Source organism: Sinohyriopsis cumingii, chromosome 11 (genome assembly GCF_028554795.1).
Source record: "Sinohyriopsis cumingii isolate HCF-2022 chromosome 11, ASM2855479v2, whole genome shotgun sequence".
Taxonomy (NCBI): Eukaryota; Metazoa; Mollusca; class Bivalvia; order Unionida; family Unionidae; genus Sinohyriopsis; species Sinohyriopsis cumingii.
In genome coordinates this window covers 13,124,950-13,142,467 of record NC_142971.1, presented here as the reverse complement: position 1 = coordinate 13,142,467, position 17,518 = coordinate 13,124,950, and the positions used below count along the sequence as shown (strand labels likewise).

General features: G+C 32.2%; 1 protein-coding gene across 1 annotated transcript in view; it reads right to left on the bottom strand.

Moving 5' to 3' along the window:
- LOC149787628 (uncharacterized) overlaps positions 1 to 366 on the bottom strand; it is a 40,499-nt gene extending 40,133 nt beyond the window's left edge. Inside the window, exon 1 of the mRNA XM_089975620.1 lies at positions 85 to 366. Within this exon, the coding sequence (XP_089831746.1) occupies positions 85 to 148 (64 nt within the window). The 5' untranslated portion in view covers positions 149 to 366. The remainder of the gene's footprint in view (positions 1 to 84) is intronic.
- Between the last annotated feature and the right edge of the window lie 17,152 nt (positions 367 to 17,518).

Below are 17,518 nucleotides of genomic sequence, written 5' to 3'. Positions count from 1 at the left end.
CGACAATATCATTATCAATATCAATATCTTCATTATATGAACATTTGCCTGGAGCGAAATCGATATGCAGAAAATACCTCTTACCTTTATCAGCGAAACACAGAATAAGAATCATTATTATCCATTGAAAAACGTTGCGCTTCGTCATAATTTCATCTGGAAACTATATTTCCAAAACACGGCCAGGCAGATATTCTCCATGAAAAGTTGGCTACGTAGAGAAAAGCTGCTAAAATCCCCGTAAAGCGTCGGCTTGTATTTGTTATATTTGTGTCTTGTATTTGTATCGCAAATCATCAACCAATCAGAAGGGTGTGCGATACAAGAAGAAGCTTGTACAGTCTTTCTGTAGTTTTCCACGCTAATATAAAGCGCAGAGCTAGCCGGTTTGTTCATTCCTAATCATCACTCACATCGTACAAAAATCAATACAACCGCACGGTACGTTGTCTCCAAATCTTGACAAGGAAATGCTCAAAATGACTTAAAGTCACAAAAAGGAAACCATTTCGATGAGAAGTATTTTCAGTTCTCTAGCTGCATTCACGGTGCTTTACACTGGGACACAAAGACAGTAAAATAAAATTAACATGACCAGACAAATGAATTGGTAGCAGATTAGTAGTAGTCATGCAACGAATGTTAAAAGTGAAGAAATATAAAAATGCAAGTCCTGCGACTGTAGGAAGAAGAGAAATAAATTTAAGTTGTTTGTTAATTACGTCTATGCAGTGGAATAAAGCACAACATATTACGTCCAAAACTGAAACTCAGTTTTCATGGTTAATTCTTATATTTTCCTTTCCCTTAAGGATAACGATATCTAGATTACAGAATTTATTAATATTCCATATAGAGAAGGACACGCTGTCTTTATTGTATTACAACACAGAGTTCAATCCTGATGTAAATATTGCAACTATCCACCAAGCTGTGGTTTCTTTCAAACTTCTTATTAAATTTGGGACAATGTTTGACACCTATATTTATGAAGATCTCCAAAACCATTGTAAGAAGGTGACGAGAAACGAAAAAATACAAAGAATGAAACTTTATCCTTTTCCGCTGTCTTTGTCTAAGATTTAACACAAAATAAATCAAACGGTTATGACAATAAGGTGGTTTATGACAATCCGTAATCACGTTCTGATTAATCAAAACGAAATGTCATATGTTATTAGGTACACTATATGCATGCATCTCTTTCTTTCATTTATTCTTTTTCTGAACTCACAAGTATAGTTGTATGGTTGTATAGATAATTAAATCAAGACAAGAAAGAATAAGTAACGCTGTAAACGTATGCGAATATTAGAAAACCTGTAAAATCGCGGCACCACTCCTTAAACAAAATGTTTTCCCTATGAAGCTGAATATGACAAGAGCTATAAAAAACACAGTTTATCTTTTTAACATAAGCCTTTGTACGGTTTCATGTTTTGATTCGTTGTATGCATTAGTGTTACTTCCAGACAAAACGAGTTTTTGTTGGTTACGTGACTTGATATCGGCCTAGGTCGGAAAGAGAATACGGAAGCAATGAACAAGACATGAACGATCCTTCTCAAAATTCAAAATCGACGACAACCTACGTGAAATAGAGATATCAAAGAATCGCAATGTTTATAAATCACTTGATTGAATTTTTTCCCCAAACATATTGTTTCAAACTGATATTTTGCAAGGAATATATTGAAGCTACAATATTAGTGCGAAATCTAGTAGAAACATAGATACACGTTTGTGTTAATGGAATAGTGTTGTATCTATTTAGGACAAAATGATTCTCCCCTGAACACTTATTAATTACGAAATAACTGAAATCGACAACCGAAAGTCCTGATTATTCAAAAAGAAATTAAATAATAGCAATAGGATTTGCTAAAGAAAAACAGGCTGACAATAACAAGTAAAACCGGAAAAGTATTATGTCGGCCGATGAAAGGGGCAAGTCTCCTATATTTATCAACATATAACTTTGCATATGATTTACACTGCAATAAAACCGCATATCGCCAAATTAGAAACAAGCCATGAAATATCGCATATTTTGTCTCTGTTAATAAGTTAATATCTTTTAATTGTTTACTTTAGCATTACCATGTTACATGTTTTACTCGAAATTCTGCGAAAAGACAGGATTATTCACACCAAGCTTGTCACTATTTACAGTTTGACGAGTGCAAATATATATTGTAAATGAATGATGTCACCAAAAATAAAACAAATCTCTCTCTCTCTCTCTCTCTCTCTCTCTCTCTCTTGGCTGATCGATAGATAAGAGAAGCATATTAACTGTTGAAAATGCAATTTTATGCAATATGTTCAATCATTCTAAATAAATATTTAGATAATTCAAATTGATGTAAACCGTCTTTATTTGCCAACGTTAAAACAACTGAACAAAAGACTTAGTGGACGGAGCAACAAGAGTCAGATTATTTCGATGTCATTGCAAATTACCATTATTCTTTACATTAATAACGTGGATGAAGAAAATAATGACTACAGAGAATTGAAAACATTATGTAAAGGTAATTAACTAATTAATGAAAAGTGTACATACACTTTTTGTTACTAATACATAAGTAGCATTTTTAGCAGCTGCATGTTGCTGTATACCTAACAGACACATTAGAAAAAAGAAATGATGAAAGGACTTGTAACTTTAGATCAGGTTGAATGTATGCATGTGGCAACTAAAAATACAACCCAGAAATATATCAGCCAAGTGTGAAAATATCAGTACCGATTAAACAACTTTCTTAATTATTATCATGTACTTTTGGACCGACTTGAAAACCTCCTCGTTGACCTCAAGCTATTTGAAGTAGTTAGCCGTTAATATTAAAGTTATGTTTATATTATGGGACAAAGGAATTATTTTGTTGCTTCTTAGAGCAAACGATATTGTGCAAAATTTAAGAAATAAATGATTTCTGGCCTTCGTCGTTTGATAAGCTACACTCGAGCTCATTGTGTATGATTGGTGATTAACATTCACCTTGACAGTAAGAGAATTCATCTGTATCTAGATCCTTATAAATTTGGGATTTAAAATAGTATAATGAATGGTTGTTCCGAATTTCGAACAGGAAACTATTTCATTCCGCAACAGATGTTAATAAAAATAAACTTTTGTATTGATTTGTCCTAGCAAAAGGCGTTTGGAATTTAGTTCATTCAATTACTTACCTGCTGGACACTTAGGCAAACCAAAGCTCATGTGTAACCAAGAGCCATTCCATATTGTCATCTTTCTGTATTTGTACTGTCTTGTTGAAAGAAAGTTTCTACGTTTGTGTGTCCTCAAAACATGTAGAATGTAATGAAGAATGGTGACGCACAAACGATGTTTCATGCTTCTGTTTATCTTTCTTTCTTTGTATCCTTTTTATTTTTGGTGCCATTATCGCAGTTAATATGTTCCCGACTCCAAAAATGAGGTCATATAAAGGTTTAACAAAGAAGCTCCAATGATTTCCTTCACGTTTTGATTTCAGACTTCGTTGTATTGTTTATCCATCTAAATCTGTATATCATTTTTATTTATTTCCCAGCCATGGATAAACCGGTTTTCTCCATTGTTATGAGACGAGACAGTCTCCATAACCGTTTCATTTAGCAAAATGTGTGAGTAATGATCCGTTGGAGATATTCTTGGTACAGTCATTGATTTGTCTTTGTTTGACTTTAAAAAATCATTGATAACCATAATTTCTTTTCAAAACTCCAGAAGTCAGGCTTGGGTCCTCAACAATAATTGATAAAGAAATATGTTCAGCAAACAGTCCCATACTGGATTGAAAAGAATATCAATGAAAATCATTAATGCCACTTAAAACTAAGAGTGTTTTCAGTATAGATTTTTAAAGAACACCAGCTATGATATGATGATAGTATGAAGCACATTCTTCCATGTCAACGGTGATCGTCCAGTTGGAAAGACTAGTTTAAATCTATTCAATAGTCCATCACTCTTATAGTTTCGTATTGAGACAATCCATACAAGTATCGTGCGTTTCAGCCCACTAGTGAAGTGTTTAGCACAAGACAGAACGAATCAGTGTTTTTGTGTGTGTCTATGTGCACGTGTGTTTGTATTATTATATTATTATCTTCTATGCTGTTCAACACGTATCTTCGAGGCGAATATTGTTTAAGACAAGGTGGATTATTTGTACTCGGATGATAGTTTTGTAGAAATTCCTGTTCGTCGGTGCATGATAGGAAAATTATTAACCAGAAGGTGGATTTTTTTTTTAAATTCAACGCTGTTGAATAATAAAGAGGTATCTTCTCGGACTACTGGCAATAATGCTTATCTTAAAAAACAAAATGGTTTCCAGTCACTGTAGATAAATCATTAAATGTACGAAATATAGATTAAAAAGTTTCCATGTGTAAACTTGGAAACGATGTTACAATCTCCATGCATTAAATAACTACTGAAATTAATTAAAGCAATATAATAATAAGCATTCCGAACGTCATATATACGATGATGTCATGCGAGCAAGTCAAAGTGCTATGCACAAGCCAAAAGGCTACTCTTCCATCGTGTGATGTAAGACAAGTAAGATGATAAGAGAGAAAAATGATTCATTATCGTTCTACATTGCAAACTTCTAGCATGCTCTTGCACGGCTATAAATTCCCTCCTCTAAGTGCAGAATAACGATTAATGTGAAAAACGTTTTATATCGTGGCCCTGTTGAATTTTGATATAAACATTTTAGAAAGGCAACGTATGTTGCATATAGCCACATAATACATAATATTCTCACAGGAAGAAATTATTGGTTGCATCTGATTATCTGATTACATTTCGCTAGATTCGAAAAATGATTAAATTAATGCTGAATGCGCCAACGCATCGAAATGTTACTTTTGTTGTTTTGTTTTTTCTGTTTTCCTTTAGATGTTTATATCAGATGTTTTTGAGTTTTGAATTTGTTGTTCATAGGCGATCAATTTCTTTACAAAGGACACTAATTTGCCAGTTTCAATGCTTTTTTGTTACATGCTGCTTGCTTACAACGGAAACATTCTAAAGCCACCTTTTCCCAGAGACAGTGTCAGGCTGCTTCAAGCTACACTTTCGTTGTTTTTTTTTTTTTGTTTTGTTTTCAGAATAAGCAGTATTTCATGCCGACCACACTTCAGATACAGATTTTGTTATTAAAGAAAGGATTTAAGGTAAATATTGCAGATGTCATCGTACGAAAAAATGAAATAAACTTAAACTGTGCCCATTGGGTCTGAAGCATAATTAATAATGTTATCATTATTGTGTGATCAAGGTCTATCTGAATTGAATATGTGCCCAAGATAACAAGATGCAATGAATCGAAGTTTCTCTCAGTGTATTCAGGATGATAACAAGATGGAAAAAAATCGAAATTTCTCTCAGCCAAATTCAAGATCAGGGGAACAGATCATTTTTCGGTTGGTAAAAAATGCAACTGTCCATGTTTAAAGTTTACAGAAGCATGGCATAAATGCACCAATTATTTCCGATCTTTTCGCTTAATTCCACCTTTTTCAACTTAGTTTTCAGCAGCCTTTCATCATAAAAGTACGACTATAAATAGAATCACGTTGGCTGTACAAGTACTGGCGTAATGTATATCCGACGTGTAAAGAACATTTATGTTCAAATATTCAAGACGGTCATACTGCTAATTATTGTCCATGTACATTCTAATTTATCAGCAAAGGATCACCAAAGTTTTAGTTTATTCACCAGCTGCATTTAGTGTTATACGGTTGATACGGGATTGCCTTTTCCTGTAGTTCATGTTAGGCTTTTTTTTTTCCTTCGAGACAAAATTTAGCTTTAATCGGTAAAGTTCTCGTGGTGATATATTTTAAAAAAGTATTATTGAAGCCATTCTTTTTCTGGTATGTACGGTTTCATATGTGAAAAACGTCTACTGTGTAACAATATGATCTGAATGGGATTAGGTTACAGCGAATACACTAAAATGGGATTAGGTTAAAGCGAATACACTAAAATGGGATTATTCTACAGCGAATACACTAAACGTAATTGTGTGAATGATATGTTTTTGTTAATAATATGATTGAACAAATAGTTAAATCTGACACCTAACCAATAATATCCACCTAAAACGGACTTAACAAAATGATAGGCACTGTGTTAAACAACTGATATAAGGAAATTGTATAGTTCCTAAATGAAACGAATCATATGATGCAATTTAAACGAGCAATCAACAAGAATTAGAGAACATACATTATAAATAAATATGAATGACTTAGGAATCTATCACTCTTGATGATCAACTTTTAGGAAATAACATCCAAAATGAATAGTGTTGCATCTACCAGCAAGTGTTTCAAAATATCAATTTACATAGTTATGAACGAGTTAATATTATACACCAAAAGTAAATAAAGTATGGAATTGTATTACAACTACGACGACAACTTACAAGTAAGTTTTATATCCATCCGATGATCGAGGAACATGGCCCACCCCTCCCAGTCTCTCAAAGAATCACTCAAGAGCCCTCCCTGTATGCGGCAGACCTGTTGGCCCCCAAGCTTTTGTCCCTCGCCACACATTGATCTACTTCCGGCCCAATGTCATCATCCACAGCAGCACGCAGATTATACAAAACCATTCAGAGTGCTCTGATGCCGCATCCAAGATCATACCTTTACAGCCAAAACCACACCTCCAAAATCTAGACACATTGTCAAACATTCACTCTAGCTTAAAATATCCAATCTCATAAGTCCAAAGCCAGACACATGATCACACCTAGAAATGGATATACATGGTCACATCGAGACAGCTAAAGAATAATGACTAATATCGTTATGTACATGGCACACGGCCATATGAAAACGAAATGATATACGTTAGGATGCGCAAATGTGAAATATAAAAGACGCAGTAAATTATATTTAACGTTGGTGATGCGAGCTGCTTGTGGCATTAAATCATTTCGGAACAACTGTACAAGATTATGGTTATAACAGCCAGGTTCGTAAATGAATCTGTACCGGACAAAACAAATCTTTCAGAATTTTTAAAACTCAAACATGATCTTGCCCTTCAAACATGCAACATTTAAATGAATTAAATTTATCTGTTCAGATACAACTTGGCTAACTTGAAAACAGACTATAGTTATTCTAATAACATGGTGTTACATGACATTGGTCTTGAATAAATACTGTAACATCCAATATAACAAACAATTATATCACATGAAATGGAAAACGAAAAGAGAATGCAATTTTATATTTCACTTACGTATACAACGGAAGACTTCTCTCGTAAAGTTGACAGCTTCCTGACAAACTTGTGATGTGTTGTACTGAGATGTTACCGTCTAGCTCGAGTCTATAAGTGCCCTTGCTATGGTGCAATTCACGGCCAGAGAGCATAATGTTAATGGTTTTCCCATTGCAAGTACTTCGTTCGTGCAACATTAGGTGAACGGTACTCATAATTCTGAAATAACTTAACTGTAAAAAAAAACCGATCCTAGGAACGTCGTATGCGGAAAAGAAATTCTTCTGGCACATTTTAGTTTCCAGAAATAATGGACCAATATTAAGCATACACTATTTGGTGATAAACTGCATGTGAGCTTTTCTGTGATTCAATTATAGATAATAAATGTAAAGCGAATGAATATTGATTATTTAACTTAATACATTCATTTGGATAAATTACATTAATATTGTCCGTCATTTTCTGTACATGTGTCATATTTCTGTTGTTTATGTTAATGGTTCTTCAATTTCATAGTGTTTATTATAAAATTATGTACAAATTGGCAATAATAGAGAATTTAAAATGACTATGATTATGTCATCAAGGATAGTGTAGAGTGAATTTTTAGAAGTGTATTTATTTAAATTCAAAAGCGCATTTCATTAAATCGTATGCCCATTCCTCAGACTTTGGGAAAGAAGTCTTAGACACTAAACATGTAGGACCAATCAATTTTCTCTTTAGAAATTAAGAATGTTTAAATTCCTTGTAGCAGAATATTTGTTGTATAAACCAGCGAAACAGTAATTTTCACAATTAGTTTTGATGCTCAAAGAAATTAGTATAATCCTTCAGGGATAAAACATCAACAATGGCATGAAAACTCCATTAAAGTATAAGACAATTTTAAGTCCATCCTTATTAATAGAAAGAGAAGTTCACATTACAATTAACTTCGGGAAAATAAAATATTTAATACCAGGCAAACTACGACTGTGAAGAGTGAATGACAAACGCTCCTGAACATTTGTATTAGAGGCTTTACGAAAGAAGTAGCCAATGGGAAAAAGACAATTGTCAATGTATGCTGTCTAATCGCAACCTATTTTTTTTTCAACTGCGAAAGAACCTCGTATGAAGGAAAACTCTTTTGGTCTTAAAACATATTATAAAACAATACACAAAGAGCAAAAGACATTTAATCAAAAGAATCATTTGTAAACCAAGATTTTCTTTGTGATTTGCAATAATATCCTTCTCAACAATGTGCGCTTGACAGCCATCCACATTTTTAAGCAGCTAACTATAATGTTAAATAAATGGGTGAAGAATTTTGCTTAATCTGCCTAATCTCTAATGGTCTGAGTCAACTACGACGAATCTGTTTTAACATTGCTGTTACACAAGGTGTCATCATACCGTATAGTTGCCTTGTTTATAAAAGATATATATATTTCAACAATTCGAAGCAGATTGTTATATCCGATTTTAATTCATGATTGTATGCATTTTTATGACGGTAATTTGAAATATGGCAGAGAGTAAGTTATATTTACTCAAGCGATGTTTGGGATTTTTGTTCTTGTTTAATTTTAAGAACTGCTAGTACATACTTATAATGCAAGTATTATACGGTAGTCTGTCATTGGTATCATTCACCTGTTATCCTTAAATCTAGTATACACAATTGTTTGAGGAATGAAACTCCATGTAAACATTTCAGGGTGTCATCCGCCTGTCTTCGCTTCGAATGTAAATTGATACTGGTGTAAAACTTTGGCGTTTCATATTTTGGCTCCAAATGACGATGGTTTTGATGCTAGCGATGGAAGTGATAATAATAATAATGTGTAATGGAAAGTTACTGGTGTCCTTTTCTAGAAAACGGGCTTAAAACACGACTAAAATACAGGAAGCAGTCAGATAATGCATTAATGTCGGGAAACGAACTGTTTAACCAAACTGCGCCAAATAGACATTCGGCGAGATTTGATCACACTCATAACAGAAATCACGTTTAGGCTGCTAAAAGTTCAGATACAGAGCTCTTGATGAGACTTTTAGAAACCTTGGCATCGACCATAAAATATAAATCAATAACTATGTTCGACACTAATTATTTGAAACGATTTGTAAACTTTCTTTTACACAATTTCTTTACAGTGTTCGTTTTTTGCCGGAGCATTTAGTTTTGCAACAACGTTTTGTCTAATTGTTTTCTTCACTTACGAGAACTTTACAGAGCCCACAAATATAAAATATTTTCTTAAGCATAATAAAACATGCATAGTATCCATAAATTAAGGAACAATAGCAATTTATATGTGTCGGTTTTATCCTATTCATACAAAAGAAAAACGGCAATCACCAACATGGGAAAATGTAATTCGGTAATTTACAGTAAACAGATAATATGATGATATGACTAGACTATGAATGTTCATTGCTAAGATACTAGAAATGTAAACTTTGGTTTTCCCGGAATCAAACAGAAATAAATACATATGTATATTTTATCAGCTGAACATTGTGTTTTTACCTTAATATGCATGAATCGTAAATTCACGATATGATTAAATACTAATTTTTTGAGTGTTTATATAAACTTTATCATGTGAAATATACCAAAACATGATAATTTAATCCAAATAATTCCAGTTTCCCTCATTTACGTCATCACATTCGCGGATTCCATCAACGAAGCAGAGCGCAGTTTGCTTTTCGGTTTTTTTTTTTTTTTTTATCAACATCTTCTCATGGCGCAATGATCTCTAGACCCATGTTTATACTAGCCAAGGGTCTTAGGTCCACTTAGTTCATCCTTAATGTGGAATTAAATGTATCCATGACTACATTGCTTGATATGAACAACTCAGACTGATGAAGATTACAATTATCTTTTATCGAGCAAATATGTTTTTTATATTTAGTCTTCATTGTGATCACTTTAAACGCTCTTCGGTCTTTCTAATCCACATTTTGTATATATATGCTTATGTGAATCAAATTGGACGCCCAATAAAATAGTCATTTGATAACAGCTGATTGAAATCACGTTGAATATGAAAGGTTAATGATAATATAAAAATGGTGTACCCGGCACGTACGATGTAAACAGAATGGAAAGCCCGAAAATAGTTCTTGCCTTTTTCACCAGAAAGCAAACCAAAGTATACTAGCAGAATGGTGCACACAGCTATCACGATATAAATACAGATATTAAAATTGTACATTTTATCTATAATATCATGCCCCCTAAAAGATGCATGTGCATGCTTAAAAGTGAGTGTGTATGCATCACTTAAAAAATATATGCTTAACATGGAAGCTTAAATAATTTACTTCATATAGATTGATCATATGTGCTCCAAGTTCGTTTTATTTTTGTCAGCCATGGATTGATTAGTGTCTGTGCAAAACATCAAAACCTTAATAGCGAGGATCAAAAACAGACTTGAGGATATTTTTTTCCTAATGTTAGCAGCTAAAATTAAAGAAGCACCTAAAGAAGAACCATTGTAAGTTTCATCAATTTGTACTTAGTATATAAATGTCGCAATATCGGTGAATTAGGATTGTGTTTAATGTATAAAGACTGAAAATCAGTTTAAAGTTGCTTAATGTATAAAGACTGAAAATCAGTTTAAAGAAGTCCAAGAGGTGTAAATAGATGTTTATTTTGTTGATTTCATCCTACTTTTAGTAGACATCACAGACTATTTACTGCTGTCGCCGATGGCACGAAATAGTTTTGATGCACATTAATTTATTCTCGAACGACGAACCAGGTTTGGTTCTCTTTTTCAGAGCAACAGTCTATGATATACAAATTTCTCCTTCCCCCCCCCCATTGTACTGATATATATATATATATATATATATATATATATATATATATATATATATATATATATATATATATATATATATATATATATATATATATATATATATATATATATTATAACTCAGTTTCCTAGACACAATGCAAAATGACCAAATGGTTTGTTCTGAGATTATCTACTGTACAGGTAAAGCATATCAATCAAAATAATTCTCCATGTATCTATTTTGAAGCAATTACCTGCAAATTTGTGTAAATCTAAATGAAGAGGATTTTTTTTAAAAATTTGGACCGATTTCATCAATGGAAAACATAGCAAAAGGTGTTTCGTGTAATAATTCACTCGTTTCCTCTTTGGTAATTTCCATAAGTACAAGTACAAGTAAGGTTCTTGATAAGGTAGAGTTGATCATAAAGTCTGATAGATGCTTATTAGGTGACAGAGGTGAGTGTTGGAACAAGGTCAAATCTTGGACTAAAGTACGATGAAAGCACTAAACTCCGAATCTTGGACTAAAGTATGATGAAAGCACTAAACTTATTCCCAGAATTAGCCCATGACTAAAGATTTCAAGTGTAGTATCATGTGACATTTGACAGCCAGTGATATTGCAAATAAAGCAATCAATTCATATATATTGGAATTATATATATATATATATATATATATATATATATATATATATATATATATATATATATATATATATATATATATATATATATATATATATATATATATATTACGTGTAACAACACTTCATGAAGTCACAAATAACGTTATAACATCATGCAAAATAAAGTTCTAAAGGACGAAACATATAGAATCTATGTTGCGGTTTAGACCGAGACAAGGAATGCCCATTCAAAGGGTTATATTATTTGTCTCCCCACGAGGCTTTCCGAGACATATATATATATATATATATATATATATATATATATATATATATATATATATATATATATATATATATATATATATATATATATATATATAATGTAACTCCGTGACTGGGATTTCCTTGTCTCGGTCCAAAACCGAACGAAGATTCTTTTTCTTAACCAATAATATCCTTTAAAGTAAACAAGAACGTCTCACTTTTGCAATATAGTTCATGCGTAAATGTTTACATGCGGTGAATTAATACATATATGTTTATGAGGACTGTGGCGTGACCCTGTCATCCGAAGTGCACAGTTTTTATGTGTGAACCAAAATAATAACAACATAAAAGGTTGCATAGTATTGAGGTATTATGACATTTAATATATGGTTGTTATATTAAATATTCTCAGCATTGTATTTTTAATGTTTATAATTTCATTGTATTTGATTTTGTAATCATATCATTATATGATTTTTTTTATCTTATAGGTGTTGTCTAATGTTGTAAAGTGCTTAGAGCCTCTAAAGATTAGGCGCTATACAAAGTTCTCATTATTATTATTATTATTATTATATGAAATTAATAATAAAAAGCTAATATTTATTACAAAAAAATGTTTCATTCTCATCAGTTCCAAATTAGAAAATTATATTGTAAATAATGAAACGATAATGGGCCCACAACTCTGTTGTAGTAGTATAGGCTATTATTATAACTAAAAGTTACATGTAGCATGAGTGTCCATGCTTGGGTTATTCACGGGTAATTACTGATCTGTGTCACTATCGTATATAACTCTTCTTTTCTTTGGAGGAGGTAAAACTGTTTTTGACATACTTGTGTTGTCCTTAATATTGATTGTAAAATTACACCCGTGTATAAAACACCCTCCACATACGGACCCTAGCGGCTAACCATGTGCGAAACATTCAAGTTCACGGATTCTTTGAAAATTTATTTTTCCATCTTGGAAATATGGCAAGTGCTACCGTGAAATTTGCTCGTAAATTAATGTGTTGACGGATACATGATTCCTTCTTGCTTTAATAGTCATTAAATATTATAGGTATATTTTTGATCAATCATCTAGCACAAAGGAGATGATTAACAAAATTAGAATAAAGCATGTTTAACATACACATTTCTGGTTGTTACTAGGATTTCCGTAGTTGTAAAGAGAGTTGGGAGGCTATGAAATGTATAGGTCTATGTCTAGGTGCATGGATCAGTGTTTTCTGTCATAGTTCATTTCACACAGCATTGAGAATTTGATCCAGTCTGTAGCAGTCATTTTTCAGGTCAGAGTCATTAAATGTAGCTAACAGTACATAATTTGTTTCACACGAAGTAATTAATTTAAAACTAGTTGCGTAGCTTTAGCTGCATTTAATAACGCTGACCTGAAAATTTTTTGAGCTAGGCCTGCATATCGTATAAAATTGACCATGCTGTTGGAACGAACAGGCATATTACCAAAACGTTCGACATCGTGTTCGTGTGTGTCTTTGTCTCTCTCGAAATGTTTGTGCATGGTGTGTTATATATTTGTTGTTGTTGTTTGATATTAGAACAACTACGTCAGGCAGAGCAGAAGGCAACAAGGTTTTTTTTTAAATATAGTTCTGAGTGCGTGAACATCTTGACTGAGACGACTGGTCTGAGATGCATAGAATGAGGTAAGAAAAGTAAGGTTAGCAAAACAGGTATATTTCTCTGTCGCATAGGTGAGAAATGCGAATGTATTTCAAAGTCATTCCCTACACTATAATTTGGTGTTTGTTTCTTTTCCTAATTTGAGCCCTCCTCCTATATGCGAATGGTGACCCGATTTAACGAGGCAGTGTTGCTTCTTAAAAACAAATGGTTCGCAATTTACTTTGTTGAAATATGTCTTTTAAATTTTCTTAGGAAACGTGGCAAGTATTGTCAATAATACTTTGCTTTATGCAGTGAAAAGTTGTTCGCATGAGGTCACAATGATATAAACCTAGTTTGTACTCTCTCTCTCTCTCTCTCTCTCTCAATGAAGGTTTTCGCCTCCTTCCAATACCTTTGATTAAAGTGTAGCGATGTAAAACTACAATGAAACCGTTTAAGTTTTAAAGAAAACGAAATTTGATTAAACTCATGGATATTCAGTTTATAAAACCTTAACAGTTTATGATTATAAATCATATATGTGATAAAACATGTTTTGTGAAGTATACCATTCAATCATTAAACTTTTGTGTTTTGCTCCATGCGTATTCTTGTCCTCTTTTTAATATAATGAATTATGATCGAAAGTTAGAAACCATCCATTTTTTCACAGCGGTATAATTTCTTACGAAATGAAAATAGAAACCATCAATTTGATAAAAGCAGTAGTATTTCTTAGGATATGAACATAGAAACTATCCATTCTATCAAAGCAGTATTATTTCTTACGAAATGAAAATAGAAACCATCAATTTGATAAAAGCAGTAGTATTTCTTAGGATATGAACATGGAAACTATCCATTCTATCAAAGCAGTATTATTTCTTACGAAATGAAAATAGAAACCATCAATTTGATAAAAGCAGTAGTATTTCTTAGGATATGAACATAGAAACTATCCATTCTATCAAAGCAGTATTATTTCTTTTGAAGAGAAAATAGAAACCATCATCTTTACCATAGTAATATACAGAGGATTTCAAATGATTTAATATTGAATTTGTGGAATGAGTTGAATAATGTAGAGACTCTGTGAACCTAGGCGAGCAAACGCTGGACTTTTTCCAACGAGGTTCATAAATTTAACATTAAATAATTACCCATTTGAAATTCTATCTATCACAAAATTTTGATTTAATTGGAAATAGAGAGAAAGAAGAAAAGATCTTTTCGTTCATTCTGACTCAGTACATTCTGCATTAGTGGAGCGTAAAAATAGTCGATTTTTGTCCAATCTTTTATATATAGCCAGTTACATTTAAAAGCATATTTTCTTTTACAGTTGTACTTCTTTGCGTTTAAGCTATTCTGCGTTTATCGTTGAATCTATTTTGTCATATTATATCGATTACTTGTCTTCTTCAGCTCACGTGTAAGTGTGATGCCATCATCAATAGATCAATTTCATACCGTAGTGATATAATCATATGTACAATTACACAGTAATTTCAGATCCACCATACAGCTCCAGTGGTTACTATAATACGAAGGCCAAGCCTTGAATTACAACTTTGCTAGGAAATGAAGAAAATCTTTTATTTAAAACATATTAATCATTCTCACTTTCTCCAGAAGTATGCTACGTCAAAACGTTCACTGACATTTCCCGTACATCAATCTAGCGGAAAGTAGTGGCATCATTTTCTCATCGCATATTATATTTCCACTTTGCATTTCTTCTTTTTAACTTGGATGCTAATATTAAATATCAATTTATCCTAATATAATATTTTCTTCCTTTGTAAAAAAAAAATGCTCTAATGGGGTTCACCAGGGTCAATATTCAATCTGGTAACGGCGAAATAGTTTTATCAGACAGTTTCGTATCAAAAGCCACATTAAAATGTTCCTTTGTTGAAGACAAAAGTGTTGACTCAAATGAAGAAATTGTGTATGTGTAAATGTATACCTTGTGCTAGTGCAATTCTAATAATAGATAGAATATGTTCCTACATATATATATATATATATATATATATATATATATATATATATATATATATATATATATATATATATATATATATATATATATATATCATCCAAGAATTTACAAAATCATTTAGAACCTGTGGAGTGCAGGTTAAAGAAACCGTTAGCATTTAGTTATGCAAAGTCGGAAATGAGCAAATAATGATCAAACATTGCTGAGTATGATAACATGTGTCAATCAAAGAAAGACACACCGGAAGGGAACAAGCTTTAAAAAGGCAAGCGTACGTGGCGTTATAAACCCCATGAAAATAATTACTAATCACCACAAATACAGACTTTCATTTTCAATGCAGTGATCTCTCCGCACTGTTTTCGGACATAGCTTCAGGAATATAAATTGCTTAGGGGCTTATGCAATATATCCGCAATAAAAATTAAAATAGCCAAAACACCCAATGCATGATGTTGTTGAATTAGTAGCATGCATTCCTCCGTGTACAAAGCGTTAGAGGCTTAACAGTAGCTCGTGGCAATAACAAGAGAACATGTAGAAAATCATAATAAACAATGAAAACGCATATATATTTCTTCAGTTGGATAGTATAAATATAAAAAAAAAAAGTTTTATTATATACGGCATGTATTTATAAAATCAGGAAGTTACACAAAAAAGTCAATTTTGGCCAGATGCAGCAGTACCTTTAAATCGTCGATTGTGTCATATAATTCAAGTCTTGAAAAGAAGACTAAGACAAAACAGTGAACATTAAGAAAATCAATTACTGAAGATCATAATTTCTTTACATTTTAAGAACAATTAGTATATTAGGGAACCCTATCAGTAAATCTGAGAGCCCAATTACTAAATCGGATTACAAGTGGTGAGTGGTGTTTCTATGCCTGCTTTAGGAATCGATATAAGAAACGTAACTGAATTAGATGGTCTGTTTAAATTTGTAACACAACAATTGAAGCACTGGCATGTTATTCTCGATTACTGCTTCAGTTAACATTGTTATGAAAGTAATTGATACCTTGCACAACATATGTTTGTCATATAAAGTGTGCATTAATTTTTTTCATTGATCATCTGCAAATAAATATCTCGAATAAATAGAATGCACCATTTTTTTCTAATAGAATTTTTGGCTATTTAAAGGTTCTATAAATTTGATTCTTATACTAAGTATATATATTCCGTTTCACTAGAAGTTAGTATTATACCATCTTACAAATGTGACAACAGATCTCAGGGAAAAATATCGCACCTTAAGGCTGCTGATGGAAAACAAACAGGCCTAACGAAAACAAGAAATCTCAGGAAATAACATCAAATTGGGCTGATACCATTACATAATTCGTATTTTTAAAGGATGTAATAGTAATAGTCAACTCATTTATTATAACTGACACACTAGGTTACATGAGCAACCAAAATGGTCAAACCAAAATATTCAGACAACAATTTTATATACCAATGATCCCTAATATCTACAATCAAGGATACAAATTAAACACACGGTATAGATATTGTAATGAATATCAAAATGTTGTGTAACTCTATGTACATGATTGTGTCTATATTATGTGTTGTGTTTGTTCATGATAATACATTGTTATGATCATCAATATTCAAGTTATTAGATAGTTAATCTTCGTACACGCGTAGAAATTTCTAGTTTTAAGATATTAAGAGTGTATATTGCATAGGATCTATAAATATTTGTTGACTTATGTTTAGCGATTAAAATTAATAATAAAATGTGTTTATGAAATTGGGTATGTTTCTCATTGGTCAGGCCGGTCAGGTGGGTTCCAGAAGAATTAAGTTATTTACCACTGTATGAGTTTGGTCATGTGGGCGTTTTTACGATGTAGGAGAGTTGCAATATCTCA